The sequence below is a fragment of the Sarcophilus harrisii genome, chromosome 3 (genome assembly GCF_902635505.1).
Source record: "Sarcophilus harrisii chromosome 3, mSarHar1.11, whole genome shotgun sequence".
Classification (NCBI taxonomy): Eukaryota; Metazoa; Chordata; class Mammalia; order Dasyuromorphia; family Dasyuridae; genus Sarcophilus; species Sarcophilus harrisii.
Window position 1 is genome coordinate 238800314 of NC_045428.1, and position 17155 is coordinate 238817468.

Here is a 17155-nt window from a genome sequence, read left to right on the forward strand (position 1 = left end):
GATGATGTAATAGAATTAAGGATGGATTTGGAGTCTGACATTACAAATGTCAAACATTACATATATATATATATATATACACACAGTTTTGCAGTTTCACTAATATTCCTTTTCTATAATATATATTGAAAAAGTTTGTGTGGTATTTGTTAAGTTCACAGGAAAAAATAAAATAGAAGATATGATCAATATATCAATATGATAAATTATAGCAAATAGTTTCAAATTCATTTTATGCTTTCACCTGAAATAACATTATTAAATCTGTATGTTACTTCTAATCAGAGTTATTATGAAGCTGTTCGTGGAATGAAAAGTTATCCTGAAAGAGTTCTGAAATCCTTCTCAGCCAAAACTACTTCTCTGGATCATGCTAAAATATTAATTGTACCTCTAAATTAAATTGTTGCATTTATCATATTTTAGGTGTCTGGTACTTAAATGCTGAAAAAGGAAAGAACATCCAACTTCATTTTGAAATATTTGACCTAGAAAATGTTGCTGATGTTGTTGAAATCAGAGATGGTAGAGGTGACAACTCCACATTATTGGGTAAGTGCTTTCCATTGAATCATTTTAGCAAAGGTTTTAGCATAGAATTCAAACATCTGATTGGCTCATGCAGGAATACACATTCTGTATAGACTTTTTTAGGAAGGATGAAAGATCAGGGAAATGCTTTATATCTTGTGTGTTATTTATTGTATACTCTTATTTGTTGTTGTTGCTCAGTTACTTATTTGTGTATAACTCTGTGACTCTAGTCATAGTACATCAATAGACTATGGGAGTTTCTTAGCAAAGATACTGGAATAGTTTGCCATTTTCTTCTCCAGTGGATTAAGGCAAACAGAGGTTAAATGATTTGCCCAGACTTGATTTGAATTTAGATCTTCCTGATTCCAAACCCAGCACTCTATCCAGTGACCTTCCATGTTCCTTTTGAAATCCATATGAAATAAATATTGAAAAAATAGTATATCTCATCATCCAGGCATCTATCTTATTTCTTTCTATTATATGCATTTAATTGACAGCTTACTAGTATATCTCTCAGAAAATGTTTTAGAAAAAATGGAAAAAGTTATCAAAAAACATTGTGGGACCTCCATGTAGTCCTGGAGATATTTAATATTGGCTAGAAGATTGTACAGATAATCTCTGTACCATTATAAGAAATGATGTAGCTTCAGAATCTAGATATATATATCAATATTCTCCCAGTCAGAATTTCAACTATCTGATAGATATCTCCACAAAAAAAATTATAGCTGAAAAACCCAAACTCAACTCTTCATCTTCCTCTTTGGGGTAATTCATCAAACTTTCCTATGTCTATTGACTGGGAATTCACCAAACTTTGCTATGCCTATTGATTGTACCACTATCATATGAGTCACTAAAATTCAAATCTTTAGAATTATTTTTCACTCTTTTTTCTCCCTGATCTCCCGAATATAATCAGTCACTAAATCCTGTCAATTTCACTTCATCATCTCTTACATCTGACCATGACATAGTGTAATTACATAGTAATTACATACTATTACATAGTGTAATAGACATGGAGTTGGATTTGAAGTTTGATTAATTATTTCTTATCCTTGATTTGCCAACTACTATATAATCTTGGGCAAATCAGATAAACTCACATTGCTTTAGTTTCTTATTCTTAAAAATGGGGAGACTCAACCAAATGCTATAATTTATCATATTGAATAGAAAACATTCTTTTTTCTTCTCTTTTATTTTTTCTATGAATTTAATAAATACCACACAAAACGTCTTTTCTTGCTTGTTATCTATGATTTTTTTTGTTACCTCTTCTCTATTTAACTCAGACATTAATCCCAGATCTTCACCTTGGAGTATTTAAAAAACTTCCTTATTGATGTCCCACTTCCAGTCTCCTTTCAATAATATAGCCTTCCTGTAGCTTCCAAAATAATCTTCCTAAAGCACAGACTTACTTGACTATGGCATTCCTTGCCAGTTTACATTGCTCTTTATTATTTACAGGATAAAATTCAAACTTTTTATCCTGACATTTAAGATTCTCCTCAATCTGACTCTAATTTTCTGATGTATTTAACATTACTTCCCATCACAATTCCACATCTAATTGCACTGGACTTTCAGTTACTCCTTGAACTCTACATATTTTTTCCCCGATTATATAAATTTATGCAGTTTTTTTTTCCATTCTCCATTCCTAGAATATATTTCCTCTTATTCTCTACTTTAAAGAATCTTTATTTTCTTTTGAGACTTGTGTAGTTTTTTTTTTTTTCTGATCTCCAACTGACAATGTTACTTTTTAAAATTTTCTTATTTTGTCCGGATTCAGTTCAATTCAATAAATATTTATTATATCTATTATTCTATGGATTAAATTTTTAAAATAAAATCAAAAACTACTCCAGACCTCAAAAGGCTTATTATCCCTTGTCCACAACATTCATTATCTTTTGTGATATTTGTCCATATAGATTCCATATGGCACCACACCTCCCAATACAGTATAATCTTTTTGATGGCAAGACAAGTCTCATTGATCTCTGTATCTCAGCACTTTGCACTTAGTAGACACTGAATTGAGTGATTTCTTGAAAAATTAAAGATAAAAATTATCATTAAAGTCTAGAGCTTATAAAGTCATAAGGGATATGATTAGATAGCTTCAGATGTTCATTGGATCATAGTGTTGGTGATGAAGATACTTTGGAAGCTGTCTACTTCAGCTCCTTAATTTTGCTGATGAGAAATATTGAAGTCCAGTTTTTGATATAATAAAAGTGTAATTTCAAAAGGTAGGTGAAAGTCAAATAATATTTCAGTACCAAGGTGAGTGATGTAATGAGTTTTTCCCATCTTTGTGATCAGCAGCAAGATCCTCCTCCCTTCTAATACATTATGCTATTGTCAATTTTATGAGAAAATCCTCTTAAGTGTACTAGCTTCTATTTTAATTTAGTGACAGTTGCAAGGTATTTCTCACAGCAACTGCTCCTAGCAAGACTAAAACATGGATGCTTTTGTCCTCCAGTTTGTGCTAATTTAGTTTCACAGTCTTTTAGCCCATGTAGTTAACAAACTATTATTAAGTTCCACATTGGTAAAAGGACTCAATACGGCCTAATTGTTTATTTCTGTTCTTTCATACTTCCTTCTAGGATTTTATCTCTATTTGATAATAATAATGATGATAATAGCTAACTTTTATCTAATGATTACCATGCACAAGAGATTATGCTAAGCACTTTATAATTATTCCCTCATTTGATCCTCATAGCAATTCTGAGAGACAGATTCTATTATTACCTCCATTTTACAGATGAGGAAACTGAAGTAAACAAAAGTTAAATTACTTGCCCAAGCTTACAGAGTTAGGTCTTCCAGATGCCAAGTCCAACACTCTAACCACTGAAAACCTAGACCCTCTGGCTCATAACTAAGGCCTGAACTATTCTGGCAAAATTTATCACCTTAAAGCTTTTTGAAAAAGTTGGGAACATTGCCAAGTAAAACTGCATATATATGCATATGTATATGTTACTTTTCCAGAGGTGATTGGTTGTAGGAGAGTGAGGGAATCTTGCTTTTTAGTTGAATCAACAAAATTTTTCTTAAATTGCAGTAAAAAGCAAAATTTTTTAGTAATCCTGATGTTGATTTCTTAACTGAGATACCCACCAATAGATATTGAAACTGATCTGTCTCTACTTTGACCTTAATCATTCATTCTAACATATTAACATAGATTAACTGGCTTGCCTAAAGCCACATAGCTAGTAAATGAAGATTTAAACCATTCCTTCAAATTTTTTGTTCTTTTTACCACAAAGAAGTTAACATTGATCTTCTAAAAGATCAAAGAATTAATTAGCATATTTGCTTAAATGGACCAGGTTCTTAGGTTTTATAGTTTCTTGAAGTAGCATTGCATATATTTACAAAAAATTTACTTTTCTTTGGAAACAGCTGTGTACACAGGTTTAGGCCCTGTAAAGGATGTATACTCCACTACAAACCAGATGACTGTGCTTTTCATCACTGATGAATTACTAAATAAAAGAGGGTTTTTGGCCAATTTCACTACTGGATATCACTTAGGAATGCCAGGTAAGTATACTTTGATATATAACATATATTTTGTATGAAAGATTTTGGAAATGTTGGATTTAAAATAGGATTAAATTAAATTTACTACTAACTAAAAGCTCACAATAATATATTATAAAAATTTTACATTATGATCATGGAGAATATTTACCAGAAATGTGGGAATAGTTTAACTTAAAGAAAACTATAATCATAATTGATTACATCAATAATAAAAGTTTTAAAAATCATAGAATTATATCAATGGATATAGAAAAAGCTTTTGATAGTTAAACACTCATTTCTATTAAAAACACTTGAAACTATTGGTATAAATTATTTTTCCTTAATTTGACTAAAAAATTTCTCTAACACCATCAGCAAGCATTATTTATAATGGGGATCAACTAGAAACTTTTCCAGTAAGATCAGATGTGAAACAAGGATGACCATTGTCACTAGTATTATTTAATATTATATTGGAAATCCTAGCAGTAACAAAACTATTTCTTTTTTCAGACAATATAATGGAAAAAAGTTAGTTGAACTGATAATTTTAGTAAAATAACAACATATAAAATAAATCCACATAAATCATCAATATTCCTATATGTCAAAAGGACAGGGTTGTAACAATATTATAACTATTCCTTCAGACCTAAACCTAAGGATACAGACAAAACTATCATAGACATAGTAAGATAAAGCTTCCTTAGTTCTGTTTGATTCCAGGTAAAAACCATAATTAATTTTTTGAAAAAGTCTATTTTTCAGAATTAACACATTTGGGGTTAACCAGATGGGGTTCAAAAGAAAAAGCACAATGGGGAAATTGAGACAAGAGAATCCTTCCATTACTGTCTTCTCAACTTTCCCAAGTACTGATATTTACTTGTAGCAATTCTCAAATACCACTTCCTTTGAGTAACTCATAACATTTCCTTTAAATGGTAGATTACCAATAATCATAATTCAATTATACCTGAATTCAAAATTCAAGTTAATATCAAATTACAGCCCCAAGAGATTTTATTTCAAATAACAAATTTTACCAATCACAGCTTTGGACAAGTTACAGTTATCTTTTTTGTTGTCAAAATAGCATTCAATTAAAATAAAACATAATTTCTAAAAAACATTGATTCTTTGTATTCATCAAATGCATAAAATGTCTTCCTAGAAAGCAAGGAAAAAACCTCCCAGATACACAGATAGATATCTCAATGTAACAATTAGTAAAAGAGTAAGAAAATAAATTATATTATGAGATTTTATACAAAAAGCATATTATGATAATTCACTCAAAATTTAGAATGACAATAGTTTCTGTTAGCCTGGACATTTTAAGGTATCGTATATTAATTTCTAATGCAAAAAGAAAAATATTTAAACTGAACTTAATGCATACTGTTCCACATATAATTCTATCCAAATTGATTTCATAGATAATCAATTAGTAATCCAATTTACTCTCTTAGAATCTACAAAATTCTCATTAATTATATACAGTTTTGTATAGATGATTTTTCTGCAGAACTGAGAAATTTTATAAATCTGCCCAAATAGAAGATCTCAAGCATCTGAAAAGTTTCTAAGGAACTTCACAAATTAGGAGAATTTACAAAGTCTTTTGTATTTTTCTCAAACACTAAGCAATTATCTTTATTAGTTATGTTGAAGCAAAACATAGTCAATTAAATGCTTGGCAGTTATTTTACCTATAATAACAAAATATCTAATAAGTGAATTAGATTCATAATTCCACAGTATTTAAATAATAAAAGGAGCTAATCAAACAATTATATCAACCTATTAACCGTACTTCTTAGTTCCCCAAAATCACAGTGCAAGAAAAATTGGAAGCATGATAATAACATAAACAATATTATGGAATTAAAGCCTGAAACAAATCTTTTTTTTCAGTCAAATGACATTTCAGTGAGAGAAAATTATTTCAGTCATCTATAAAATTTGGCATTTTATACTGATTTCATTCAGAGACCAGCACAAATTAATTTTGATGCAATTACATATATAATCTCTTTTCTTACAGTTTCCAAACATATCACCTTAATATTAAATTTTAACTATATTTTTCATTAAAGTCTTATCTACCTTTATTGAGGATCAAATATCACAATTGTCTTAATAGGAAAACACTTCTAACTTAAATGAGTTTAAAGTTAGCTATTTTTTACACATCAACAAAAATATCCAAATCAGTGAAATAAAATTCAGAGATAATGAAAATAATCTCTAAACTAATCCTAACCAACCTTTCTCCATGTAGTGTTCACAAATTTCTTTCAAATCCTTCTTATTCAAACCTCTTTCCATGCTCTAACACTTTATTTAACTTCACTACTTTGTCAGTCCCTTAATCTATATGTGTATTCATTTATTTTTCTTCAATCATGTCCCAACCCTGCCTTCATAACTGATTTCCTTCATTCCATTGAAAAGGAGAGTTTTGGTACATTTACTACAAGTTTTCTTATAGAATACCAATTAGTTACAAAACTTTAATCTGCAAAATAGAAACTTCAGGGGTTACAAATCTTTTCATTTTGTCATACAAAACTACTAAAAATGCCAATAAAATTATACTTTAAATGTTCAAAGAAAAACAGGTAATTTTTTAAAAATTCTCATAAAATGAAATTTTGTTTTCTCATATAAAGAAACTTCTTTTTTCCAAACTGCAGACTACAAAACTACTTTTTTTTTTTTTCATTCTCTAAGGTTTTCTTAGCATTCTCTATCTGGTGATATCAACTTCTTTTCCAATGTCATATCACTAAGAAAAAGTGCTATTAGTAATTTTCAGTAAATTTTTTATTCTTATTTGTCCTTTAAAAAACTCTACAAAGTGATGACTAAAAACTTACAAGAATAATTATTTCTGCATTTATAAAATGATTTCAATCCAAAATTTGGGAATTCATTGTAAAGAAATTGCATTTTACCCATAAATTTAATTATTTATTTACTTTGAATATATTTTATTTTTAATTTTGAGTTCCAAGTTTTATCAATGTACTATCAATTATGCATGTGAAAGCATGCAAAATATATTTCCATATTCCATAAAAAATATATAGCCATGTTCCACAAAAAAAGCAAGAAAAATGAAAGAAGTGAAAAGTATACTTTGATTTATATTCAGAGTTCATCAGGTCTCTCTTTAAAGGTAAATAATATTTTTCATTATGAGTCCTCTGAAATTATGTTGGATCATTATATTGATCAGAGCATCTGTCTTTCACAGTTGATCATGATTACAATATTGCTCTTACTATATATAATGAACTCTTGAGTTCTGCTCACTTTACTCTGCATCAATTCAAATAGGTCTTCTGAGGTTTTCTCCCTCATCATTTCTTACGGAACAATAGTATTCATCACAATCACATATCACAATTTATTCAGTATTTTCCAATTAATAAGCAAGTTCTCAATTTCCAAGTCTTTGCCACTACAGAAAGAACTGCTATAAATATTTTTGTACTAGCTCCTTTCCCCTTTTAAAAAATCTCTTTAAGTTTACAGACGTAGTAGTGATATTACTGGATCAAAAGGTATGCTTATCTTTTGGGGATAGTTCTAAATTGTTCTCCAGAATGGTAGGACCAGTTCACAACCCGAATAGCACATTAATGTCACTGCTTTTCTATGTTCCCTCCATCATTTGTTATTTTCTTTTTCTAACATGTTAAATAATCTAATAGTGTGAGGTTGTTCTTCAGAGTTGTTTTCATTTATATTTCTCTAATCATTAGTAATTTAGAGCATTTTTACATATGACCATTGATAGCTTTGATTTCCTCTTAAAACTGCCTTTTCATATCTTTTGACCATTTATCAATTAGGAACAGTTTTTATTTTTTATAAATTTGATTCTTCTCCTTACATATTTAAGAATGAGACCTTTATCCAAGAAACTTGCTGTAAAACATTTTCCCCCAATTTTTGGCTTGCTTCCTAATTTGGGCTGCATTGATTTTGTTTGTGAACTTTTTAAAAATTTCATATAGTCAAATTATCCATTTTACTTCCCAAATTCTTCCTGTCTTTTACTTGGTATAAACTCTTTCCTTTTTAATGAATCTGACAGATAAACATTTCCTTGACCCCTTAATGTTTATGTTATTATACTATATGTTTAAATCATATGCCCATTCTGACTTTATCTTGGTCTATGGTATGAGATATTGGTCTATGCCCAATTTCTGCTAAACTGCTTTCCAGTTTCCCCAACAATTTTTGTCAAATAGTGAGTTCTTTCCCCAAAAGCTTGGATCTTTGTGTTTATCAAAAACTAGATTACTGTGTATTATGTACTTAATTTATTCCACTGACCTACCATTTCATTTCCAAGCCTGTGCCAGATTGTTATTTTCTTAACTCACTTTATTGATGAGCAATTAATATTTCTCAGTTGTTTAGATGTGTAGGTTTGTCTTGACATATAGATTCCAGAGGATTTTATACTGTCTGCAGTTATTTTAAATGGAATATCTCTCCTTATCAACTCCTGCTGATTTCTGTGGATTTTTTTTAATATCCTACAACTTTAAAGTTTTTAATTAGTTGATTCTCTAGAGTTCTGTAAGTGCACTACTTAACGGTTTTGTTTCCTCATTGGCTATTCTTATTCCTTCAATTTCTTTTTTTCATGTCTTACTAGTATAGCTAGTATTTTTAATACAGTATTGAATAATAGTGGTGAAAATGGACATCCTTATTTCATCCTTAATCTTATGAGAAGGCTTCACAAAGATAGTCTCTAAATAGTTTATGGTACCATAAATTTCCGCAATTGAAGAGAAAGATTTCCTTCTCTCATTTCTGTCTTTATTTCTGTAATCTCATCTTGGCCTGAATTGGGAAGATAGAAATTAGATTGTATCTTTTGAAAGCTTTTTAAACTTTTATTTTTCGTCTTGACAGAAAAGTTCTCATTCCTTTCCTTATATTCTAATCAAAGTATATTGTAAAGGAGACAGTTCAACATTAGAATTGGCCGGATTCCTGAAATGAAAAGGGCATTTCTTTTGCCAAGGCCCTGGGACTCAGCCAAGAATCCTGCTGCAAGGCAGCTAACAGTCGTATAGTTGGCATTTCTCCCTCAGGTTCTCTATTCCTCTTTCCTCTTCTGTCTTCTGATCTCTTTCATTAAAGATAGCTTTAGCAAGAGGATTTAATAGGGCTCTTGCCATTCAAGAGAAGAGTTTTGTAAAAGGATGTTATTGTTTCTTAAATAAACAATGGGTTTAATATTCCTAAATCAAGGATGGACAATATGACAGAGTATCAGCACTCAGGCCCTAGAGAAATCTCAAAATAAGTTGGATATTTCTTTTCATTAAGATTAATTTTTAAAAAATAATTTGGTTGGCAAATTTATTTATTTCAAGGTCTCCCCAAATGAACTAGCCATTTGTTTCATTTAACTTCTATTTTAGTCTTATAAAATGTGTGAAATTTTATGATCCAAGGTATTAGATATTTGCAGGGCTGTTTAATAAAATAACTTTAGGCTAACAAGTTAGTTTGACAGAGCTCAGTAAGTACAATCTTAGACCACTCTTGCTTAGGATTTTTTTTTCCCAAATAGTGAAAATGTTTTGAAATAGAAATGCTGGATTCCTTAATGATGACAGACTACTCATGGCAGAATTTAAGTTTATATCAGCTTTATGTCATTAATAATAGGGATCCTCCCAGTTCTGAGTCAGCAGAACTAGCCTTCCCTTTCCCCAACACCCAAATTTAAAAACCACTTAGACCTTCACCAGAATTTCCTCTTGTTCTGCCCTACCCAGGAATAGTCGTTTGTTTGTTTTTAAATGCTTCCTGGTATTTAAGTACCTGATACCAGAGTAGACCAGAAATTACCTGAGGCTTTAGACAGAAGTTAGTCAGAATACTCAATGAACACCAATGACAGATAGATAAATAGATAAGTCTCTAGCTTCTATTCCAGTAAGAAGTAAGAAAAAAGGGCATAAAATATGAGAAGGGAGCAGGGAAGAGAACCTAGTCTTGACTCGGATATTCACATAGAATTAGAAGAGGTCCTCCCGTTGTAGTATTAGAGTTCATGGTCAAGTCCTTGATTTTGAGTACTGTATGATAGTGCTGTGCTCCTCAGGAAACCAAGTGTTTAATTGATTTTTGCCTCGGTCCTAGACAACAGTTTATAAGATGATTCCATTGCAAAAGACAGACACTAAAGAATTAAAAAAAAACAAAAAACAAAAAAAAACCACAAACCCTAACTTGTTTTCACAAATCTTTCAATTTGGAATTCAAAAGTACTATTTTACCAGCTCTACTTTTCTCCAGAAGATCCTTAATTAGTGGGGATGGTTCATCCAATTCCATTTAAAATTGCCAGATTTGTCCTATGAATGTATTATCCATTTGACTTGCTAACACTAATAAGTCAGAATGAGTTAGAAAAAGATTTTATTACACTCAGAGTATGGCTTGTTCCATCAGTTATTAATGGAAAATGTGTCATTCGTAACGTAGCAAGCATGAAAAAAAGAAAAGAATTTATATGGAAAAAAAAACAGCAGAGTACTTGTTAAAATAAAATGTATATATATAGGACTGCTTGCCATCTGGGTGAGGGGGTGAAGGGAGGGAGGGGAAAAGTCGGAACCGAAGTGAGTGCAAGGGATAATGTTGTAAAAAAATTACCCAGGCATGGGTTCTGTCAATAAAAAGTTATAATAATAATAAAATAAAATAAAATAAAATGTATATCATTTGCAACAGTGATAAGAGAATTATCTACTTAGTATAGCTAGTTTCAACTAAGCTAAAAAGAAACCATCCACTGGGCACACAAAGAAGCCCTGAAATTCTTAATAAAAATAGCTTTTATTTTCAAAACGCATGCAAGATAGTTTTTAATATTCACCCTTGCAAAACCTTGTGTTCCAAATTTTTCTTCCTCCCTTCCTCTACCCCTCCCCTAGACAGCAAGTAATCCAATGTATGTTAAACATGTACAATTAAGCCCTGAAATTCTTAAGATTCTCTAATCTTCCACTTTCAGCAAATAAGTCTTTTTGTGCAGATAGAAAGAGAAAAGGAAATAGTGAAGGTCTGGTTTTGTAGTTTATGGGAAGTCCTATATAACAAAATTGTTAATACAGAAAAAGATAGAACCAGTTATGTTCTTCCAGAAATTCACTTTGAAAATCACTATGACATTACTTTAGCAAGTAGCCATCATTGGTCCAAATCTATGTTCCATAGCAATAATACTCTGGTTTTAAAATGATGAACATTTTGTAATTTTTATTTATATTTTTGCTATAAATACTATTAATAATTTTATCTATTAAGTAAAAATTTTTCTCTCTTAGAACTCTGCAAGCAAAATGAATTTCAATGTATGAATGGAGAGTGCATTCCAACTGCTAATGTTTGTGATAATTATCAACATTGTACTGATGGTTCAGATGAAACACATTGTGGTATGTATTTTTTATTGGAGAAGAAGAGGAAAGCCTCTTATTAGAGCCTGTAATCATATCTTACAAAGGTAGTTGGCATTTATATGGCACATACTATGTGCCAGACACTGTGCTGAGAGCCTTTTTACATATATCATCTCATTTGATCTTCATATCAACCCTGGGAGGTAGAGGATACTATTTTCATTTGCATCTTATAGTTGAAGAAACTGAAGCAGACAGAAGTTGTGTGACTTGCCCATAGTAACACAGCTAATAACTGCCTGAGGTCAGATTTAAATTCAGGTGTTCATGACTTCAGGCATGGCAGTGACTGTGTCCCCTAAATACCCATGTAAATAAATGTAAAGCATTTTTTGGTTTTCAATGATTGTATTAGGGAAATGGAGAATATTGGAGTATTATTTTGTATTTTTGTGTGTGTGAGGATACACAAAGATAAAATTAAGAACAGGTACTATTCTCAAAAAGCTAAAAATTCTAGCGGGATAACACACCCCTTACAGATAAATAAATGCAAAATGATTTGTTGAATCAGAGAACACTAATAGCAAGAGGAATTACAAGAGAGAACACAGAGTTCAGGATGCGGAAGAACAGAGATAAGGATTATCATTAAGGAAGGTGTATTTAATAGAAATGCTTAAGGATGTCTCTGAACCTTAGTTTTCTCCCTTTTAGAAATTAAGATTCTCTATGTGTCATTTGATAATGTTTACTTTTTACATTGTATTTATTTGCCTTAGATAACCTGCACATTGTTCTATGTTTTATTGGGTTTTCTTTGTCCTGTTTTCATTTTAGAGTAACATGTAAAGTTTTTATTGACCATATTCACCTCACACATATGATCAGTTTAATTGGATATAGTCAATCATTAATTATACAAATTTGCAAACATCCTATTTTTAGTTCAGAGGACATTATTTACTATCCTTGTGATGCTTTGTCTGTTTTTCTTTAGTTCAGCTAGTCAATGGCACACTAAGTGTTGATGGCTTGGTACAATTTAGGATTCACAACGAATGGCATGTGGCTTGTGCGGAAAACTGGACCAATCAGCTTTCAAATGATGTTTGCCACTTATTAGGATTAGGGTGAGTAATATTATTCATGGCTGCTATTGATAATCATGCTTGGGTTTGAGAAGTTTGAAACACTTGCCCTTCCTATTTCTTTGGATTGTTAATCAAATGTATAAAAATGGTAAAAGGCAAATATAAAATATGACTATTATTATTTTCTTGAATTTAAAGAAATCAACCAGGCTGTCATCTAAATATTATATATATAAAATTTTCTTTTCTTTTTTAACCAAGACCTGAATTCTTGACCAATTTGTATCATGGACCCCTTTGTTGGTCTGATGAAGCCAATGGATTCCTTCTCAGAATAATGTTTTTAAAAACATAAAACATATAAAATTTCAAAGGAAATTAGTTATATTAGAATCAGTATTATGAAAATATAAAAAAGACAGTTATATGCACCAAGCTGAAAATCCCTACTTTCTTAAATGAAAGTATGTTGATACATATTAGTATAAAACTGTAGCCCATATCTTCATCCAAGCCTTTTTCCTTCCTTTGGACTTAGGGTATATAACTCTATAATAGCAAGGTAAAATGGACAAAACTGTTATTTGAACCTATATGCTTCTTGACATTTGAATCTCATAACTTTTTTAATGTACATATATTCTTGGCTTCTACCATGACAAAAAATTAAACTACAAATCTTTACAGAAAGATCTTCTAAGAAGGAAACTTGACATTTAAAACAAGAATTTACTGTGTGTTCAAGACATTCTCCTAGATTGTGGATCTGGAAACAAAAATGGTTTGCTTGAGATTTACAATCATAGTCCTAAATCAAAGATGCTATTGCCTAAAACAAAATTCTTGGACAAACATCCTGACTTTGGTGGAATCAAGTATAACTCTTCTGTTATGATTATCATCCTTTGACCATTTATCAATTGGAGAATGGCTCTTGTAAATTTTACTCAGTTCCTGTATAATATATAGAGTTCTTGTATATATTAGAAATGAGACCTTTATCAGAGAAATTTTCTGCAAAGATTTCTTTCTCAGATTCCTGCTTTTGTTCTCATTTTAGCTACATTGGTTTTGCTTATGCAAAGCTTTTTTTAATTTTATGAAATCAAAATTATTCATTTAATCTCCTGTGCACTTTAATCATGAACATCCCTCTCCATGGATATGATTAGTAATTTCTTCAGTGCTCCACTAATTTGTATGTTATCACTTTTTATTTGATGTCACCTAAATAAGGTACCAATTTTAAGCTTATCTTTATATACATGGTAATCTCACATACTTAATTTTTGCCAGACTACTTTGTTTTCCAAAGTTTTATAGAATAGTGAGCTCTTGCCCCAATCTTTGGATTTATCAAACACTAGGTTGTTGTGTTCATTTTTTTTTTTATGTTATATATCTAATCTGTTCCACTAATCGACTTCTTTATTTCTTACCCTGTACAAAACTATTCTGATGAATACTGGTGGGTAGTAGAATTTGAAACCTGGTATTGCTAAACTACTTTCTTTCCCATTGTTTTTTTTAATTGATTCTCTTCATATTCTTGACCAGATAAATTTCACTGTTATTTTATCTAGCTCTGTAAAATAATTCATTGGTAGTTTGATAGATAGGACAATGAATCAGTAAATTAATTTAGGTGCTATTGTCATTTTTTTTTTATACTGGCTCAGTCTATCCATAAACAATTAGTTTCTCCTAATTATTTAAATCTAGTTTTATTGTGGAAAAATATATTTAATGATGTTTTCTCTCTCTCTCTTTGTGTGTGTGTGTGTGTGTGTGTGTGTGTGTGTGTGTGTGTGTTTATATGTTGGCAGCTAAACTCCCAACTCTGCAGTTATTTTAAATAGAATTTCTCTATATCTTTTCCTGCTAGGTTTTGTTGGTAGTATAAAGAAATGTTGATAATTTATGTGGGTTTGTTTTATATCCTGCAATTTTGCTGAAATTGTTCATTGTTTTATCTATGTGAACAATCCAAATATATATATTGCAACCTCTCCATTCCTTATATAACCATATAATGAATTGTTGTGACAAAAGGAAAGGAAAGGAAAGAAGTCAAGAAAGCTAAAAGAAAAGATAAGAAGCAAAAATAAAAAGAGAAGAAAAAGGAAAATAATCATTATTTGATAGCCACACTTATGGTAATGAGCTTCTCTAAATTTAGCTAAGCTATTTACTGAGGATAGACTCACACAATTCATTATGAGACCAGAGACATATTTAATGAATATCTTTCATAGTAGGCGCTATCAAAGCTGGCATTCAGTTTATATAGTCTTTGAAAAACTAGAGTCAACTCTATGCCCCGATGAGTTTATGGAGTAGAGTTTGACAAAAGAAATTAAAAAGTATTGTGTCCAAAATGTAAAATACTTTCTCTTGCATGAAAAATCACTCATTTCTTTTTTATTATTAGAGGTACTTCTTTGTCAAATTAATATATGAACAGATTATGCATTTTGTTTTTTTTCAGGAATGTAAATACATCATCACAACTTTTTTCAACTGGTGGTGGACCATTTGTCAAACTAAGTATAGGTTTAAATGGCAGTTTAATCCTAATGCCCAGGTAAGGTATACAAATGTGTTCGTTACTTCATATAGATATTCAAATTAATCCCATATGAAAATAATGAGATCTGGGATAAATGGGATCAGAATTCATTAAGAACAAGTAGTTAAATATCATTAAAAGAGTATGCATAAAATGGTATATACTCACTACAGATGGACATATAATAAAACATTCATAACTTCTTATACTTTGTGATTTTTGAGTTACATCCTTATGTAAATACAACCTAGATGTATTTATCAGGGTAGCACTTGGGCTATATGTCTTTTATTCCTAATTCCTGCTACATGTCTATTCTATCATTTTTTTCTAACTGTATATTTTCTGGATAATAATACATCATTGCTGATAATGTGTTACAATTTGTTTAGAATGATTATCCTTTACTATTATTGTGAGAATGTGATTATTTAAAAAATGTCTCTGTATGAAGGAGAAATTTGGATTGTTAAAAAACTGCATGATATGCCAAATACCATCCAATCTATTTTCTCCTTTTCTCTGACTGGAGAAAAGATTGTTTTAGCTCAGTATCACTGAGGTTCAGAAAAGTTACTGCTGCAGAATGAGATCCTAATGGGATCTCAACTACAGGGGAGTTTGGGGTGCAGAAGTCATTTTCAAGAATTGGGCAGTTTTTTAAAGTGGTGGATGGGAGAAAAAGAGAGGGCTTAGGGGGAAATTGTTGGGTGCCCATTTCATTCTTGAATTGGCCATTGTTGGGTCCCTATTAGTGGGTGAGAATGACTCAGTTCTACTGATAGAGTAAAAAGGGAACTTATCTGTCGGCATGATTTGAGGTAGTTAGACAATCTGGTAAAAATAGCTGCTGTGTGCAGCTTCATATCTGCTTCAGTAGGTGGGCAAAGCTGGTGATTGTGTCCAGGTCAGAGGGTTGGTAGCAGCAGGTGGGCAGGTCTCCAAGGGACTCGGGCCTATTGCTGAAGATGAGGGGTACCCACAGAGGTTATACATTGCCGTGCCCCTTACAATCCTCCCCTCTCAGGAAAAAGTGAGATACAGCTGTAGAGCCCTTTACCCCACCGACCTTGGGAGGATGCCCAGTGTTCAGAAAGGTTGTAGCAGCCAGCTATTGTGGCCATCCTCCAGGGCAGTCAGTAAGCATTTAAATGCCCACTATGTGTGCCAGTCACTAAAAGACCATCCCTGTGATCAGAATTGTCCTTATAATCTAATGTTTGAGATGTGAAAACAAACATTTACAAACAAACTATATATAGGATAAATTGGATTTATCTCCTATGAGAGAGAAGGCATTACAATTAAGGAGGAGCAAGAAAGGTTCTCTGTAGAAATTGGGATTTTAGCTGGGATTTAAAGGAAGCCAAAAGGTAGAAAAGAGGAGGGACAGAATTCAAGGCACGGAAAACAACAGCCAGCGAAAATACCCATTCTGAAGATGAAGCATATCTGGAAAGAATAGCCAGGAGGCCAGCATCACTGGATTATAGAGTACCCGAAGGATGCAATGTGCAAGACTGATAAGGGAAGGGAGAAAGGAGGATACTCGGTTGTAAAAAGGATTTGAAATACCAAACAATTTTATGTTTGCTTCTAGAAGTGATAGGGAGCAGTAATTGAATAATTACTGCTAATTGAGTAGAGACATGAGGTGATCAAACTTGTGTTTCAAGAAGATCAATTTGACAACTGAGTCTAAAATGAACTGAAATAGTGAAATATTTGAGGTAAGAAGTTCAACCAGCAAGTTATTACAATAGTCCAAATGCAAAATGAAGTCCTTCACCAGGATGCCAGCAGTGTCAAATGAGAAATTCCAAGCCAAAATACCAAGAATAGCCGAGATAGCCGGGGCTTTCCTTCCTTATCCAATGTACAGGGGAGAGGGTACCAGGTTCCAGGTTACAGCATGAGAATGGCCAAATTTAAAA

At 31.4% G+C, this 17155-nt stretch overlaps 1 protein-coding gene across 1 annotated transcript in view; it reads left to right on the forward strand.

Moving 5' to 3' along the window:
* The window catches only part of TMPRSS15 (transmembrane serine protease 15), a 131128-nt gene that overhangs the window by 89779 nt on the left and 24194 nt on the right, over positions 1-17155 (forward strand). The window contains exons 15-19 of the mRNA XM_012544342.2: positions 427-552; positions 3982-4122; positions 11484-11594; positions 12559-12691; positions 15141-15236. Coding sequence (XP_012399796.1) covers positions 427-552; positions 3982-4122; positions 11484-11594; positions 12559-12691; positions 15141-15236 — 607 coding nt within the window. The remainder of the gene's footprint in view (positions 1-426; positions 553-3981; positions 4123-11483; positions 11595-12558; positions 12692-15140; positions 15237-17155) is intronic.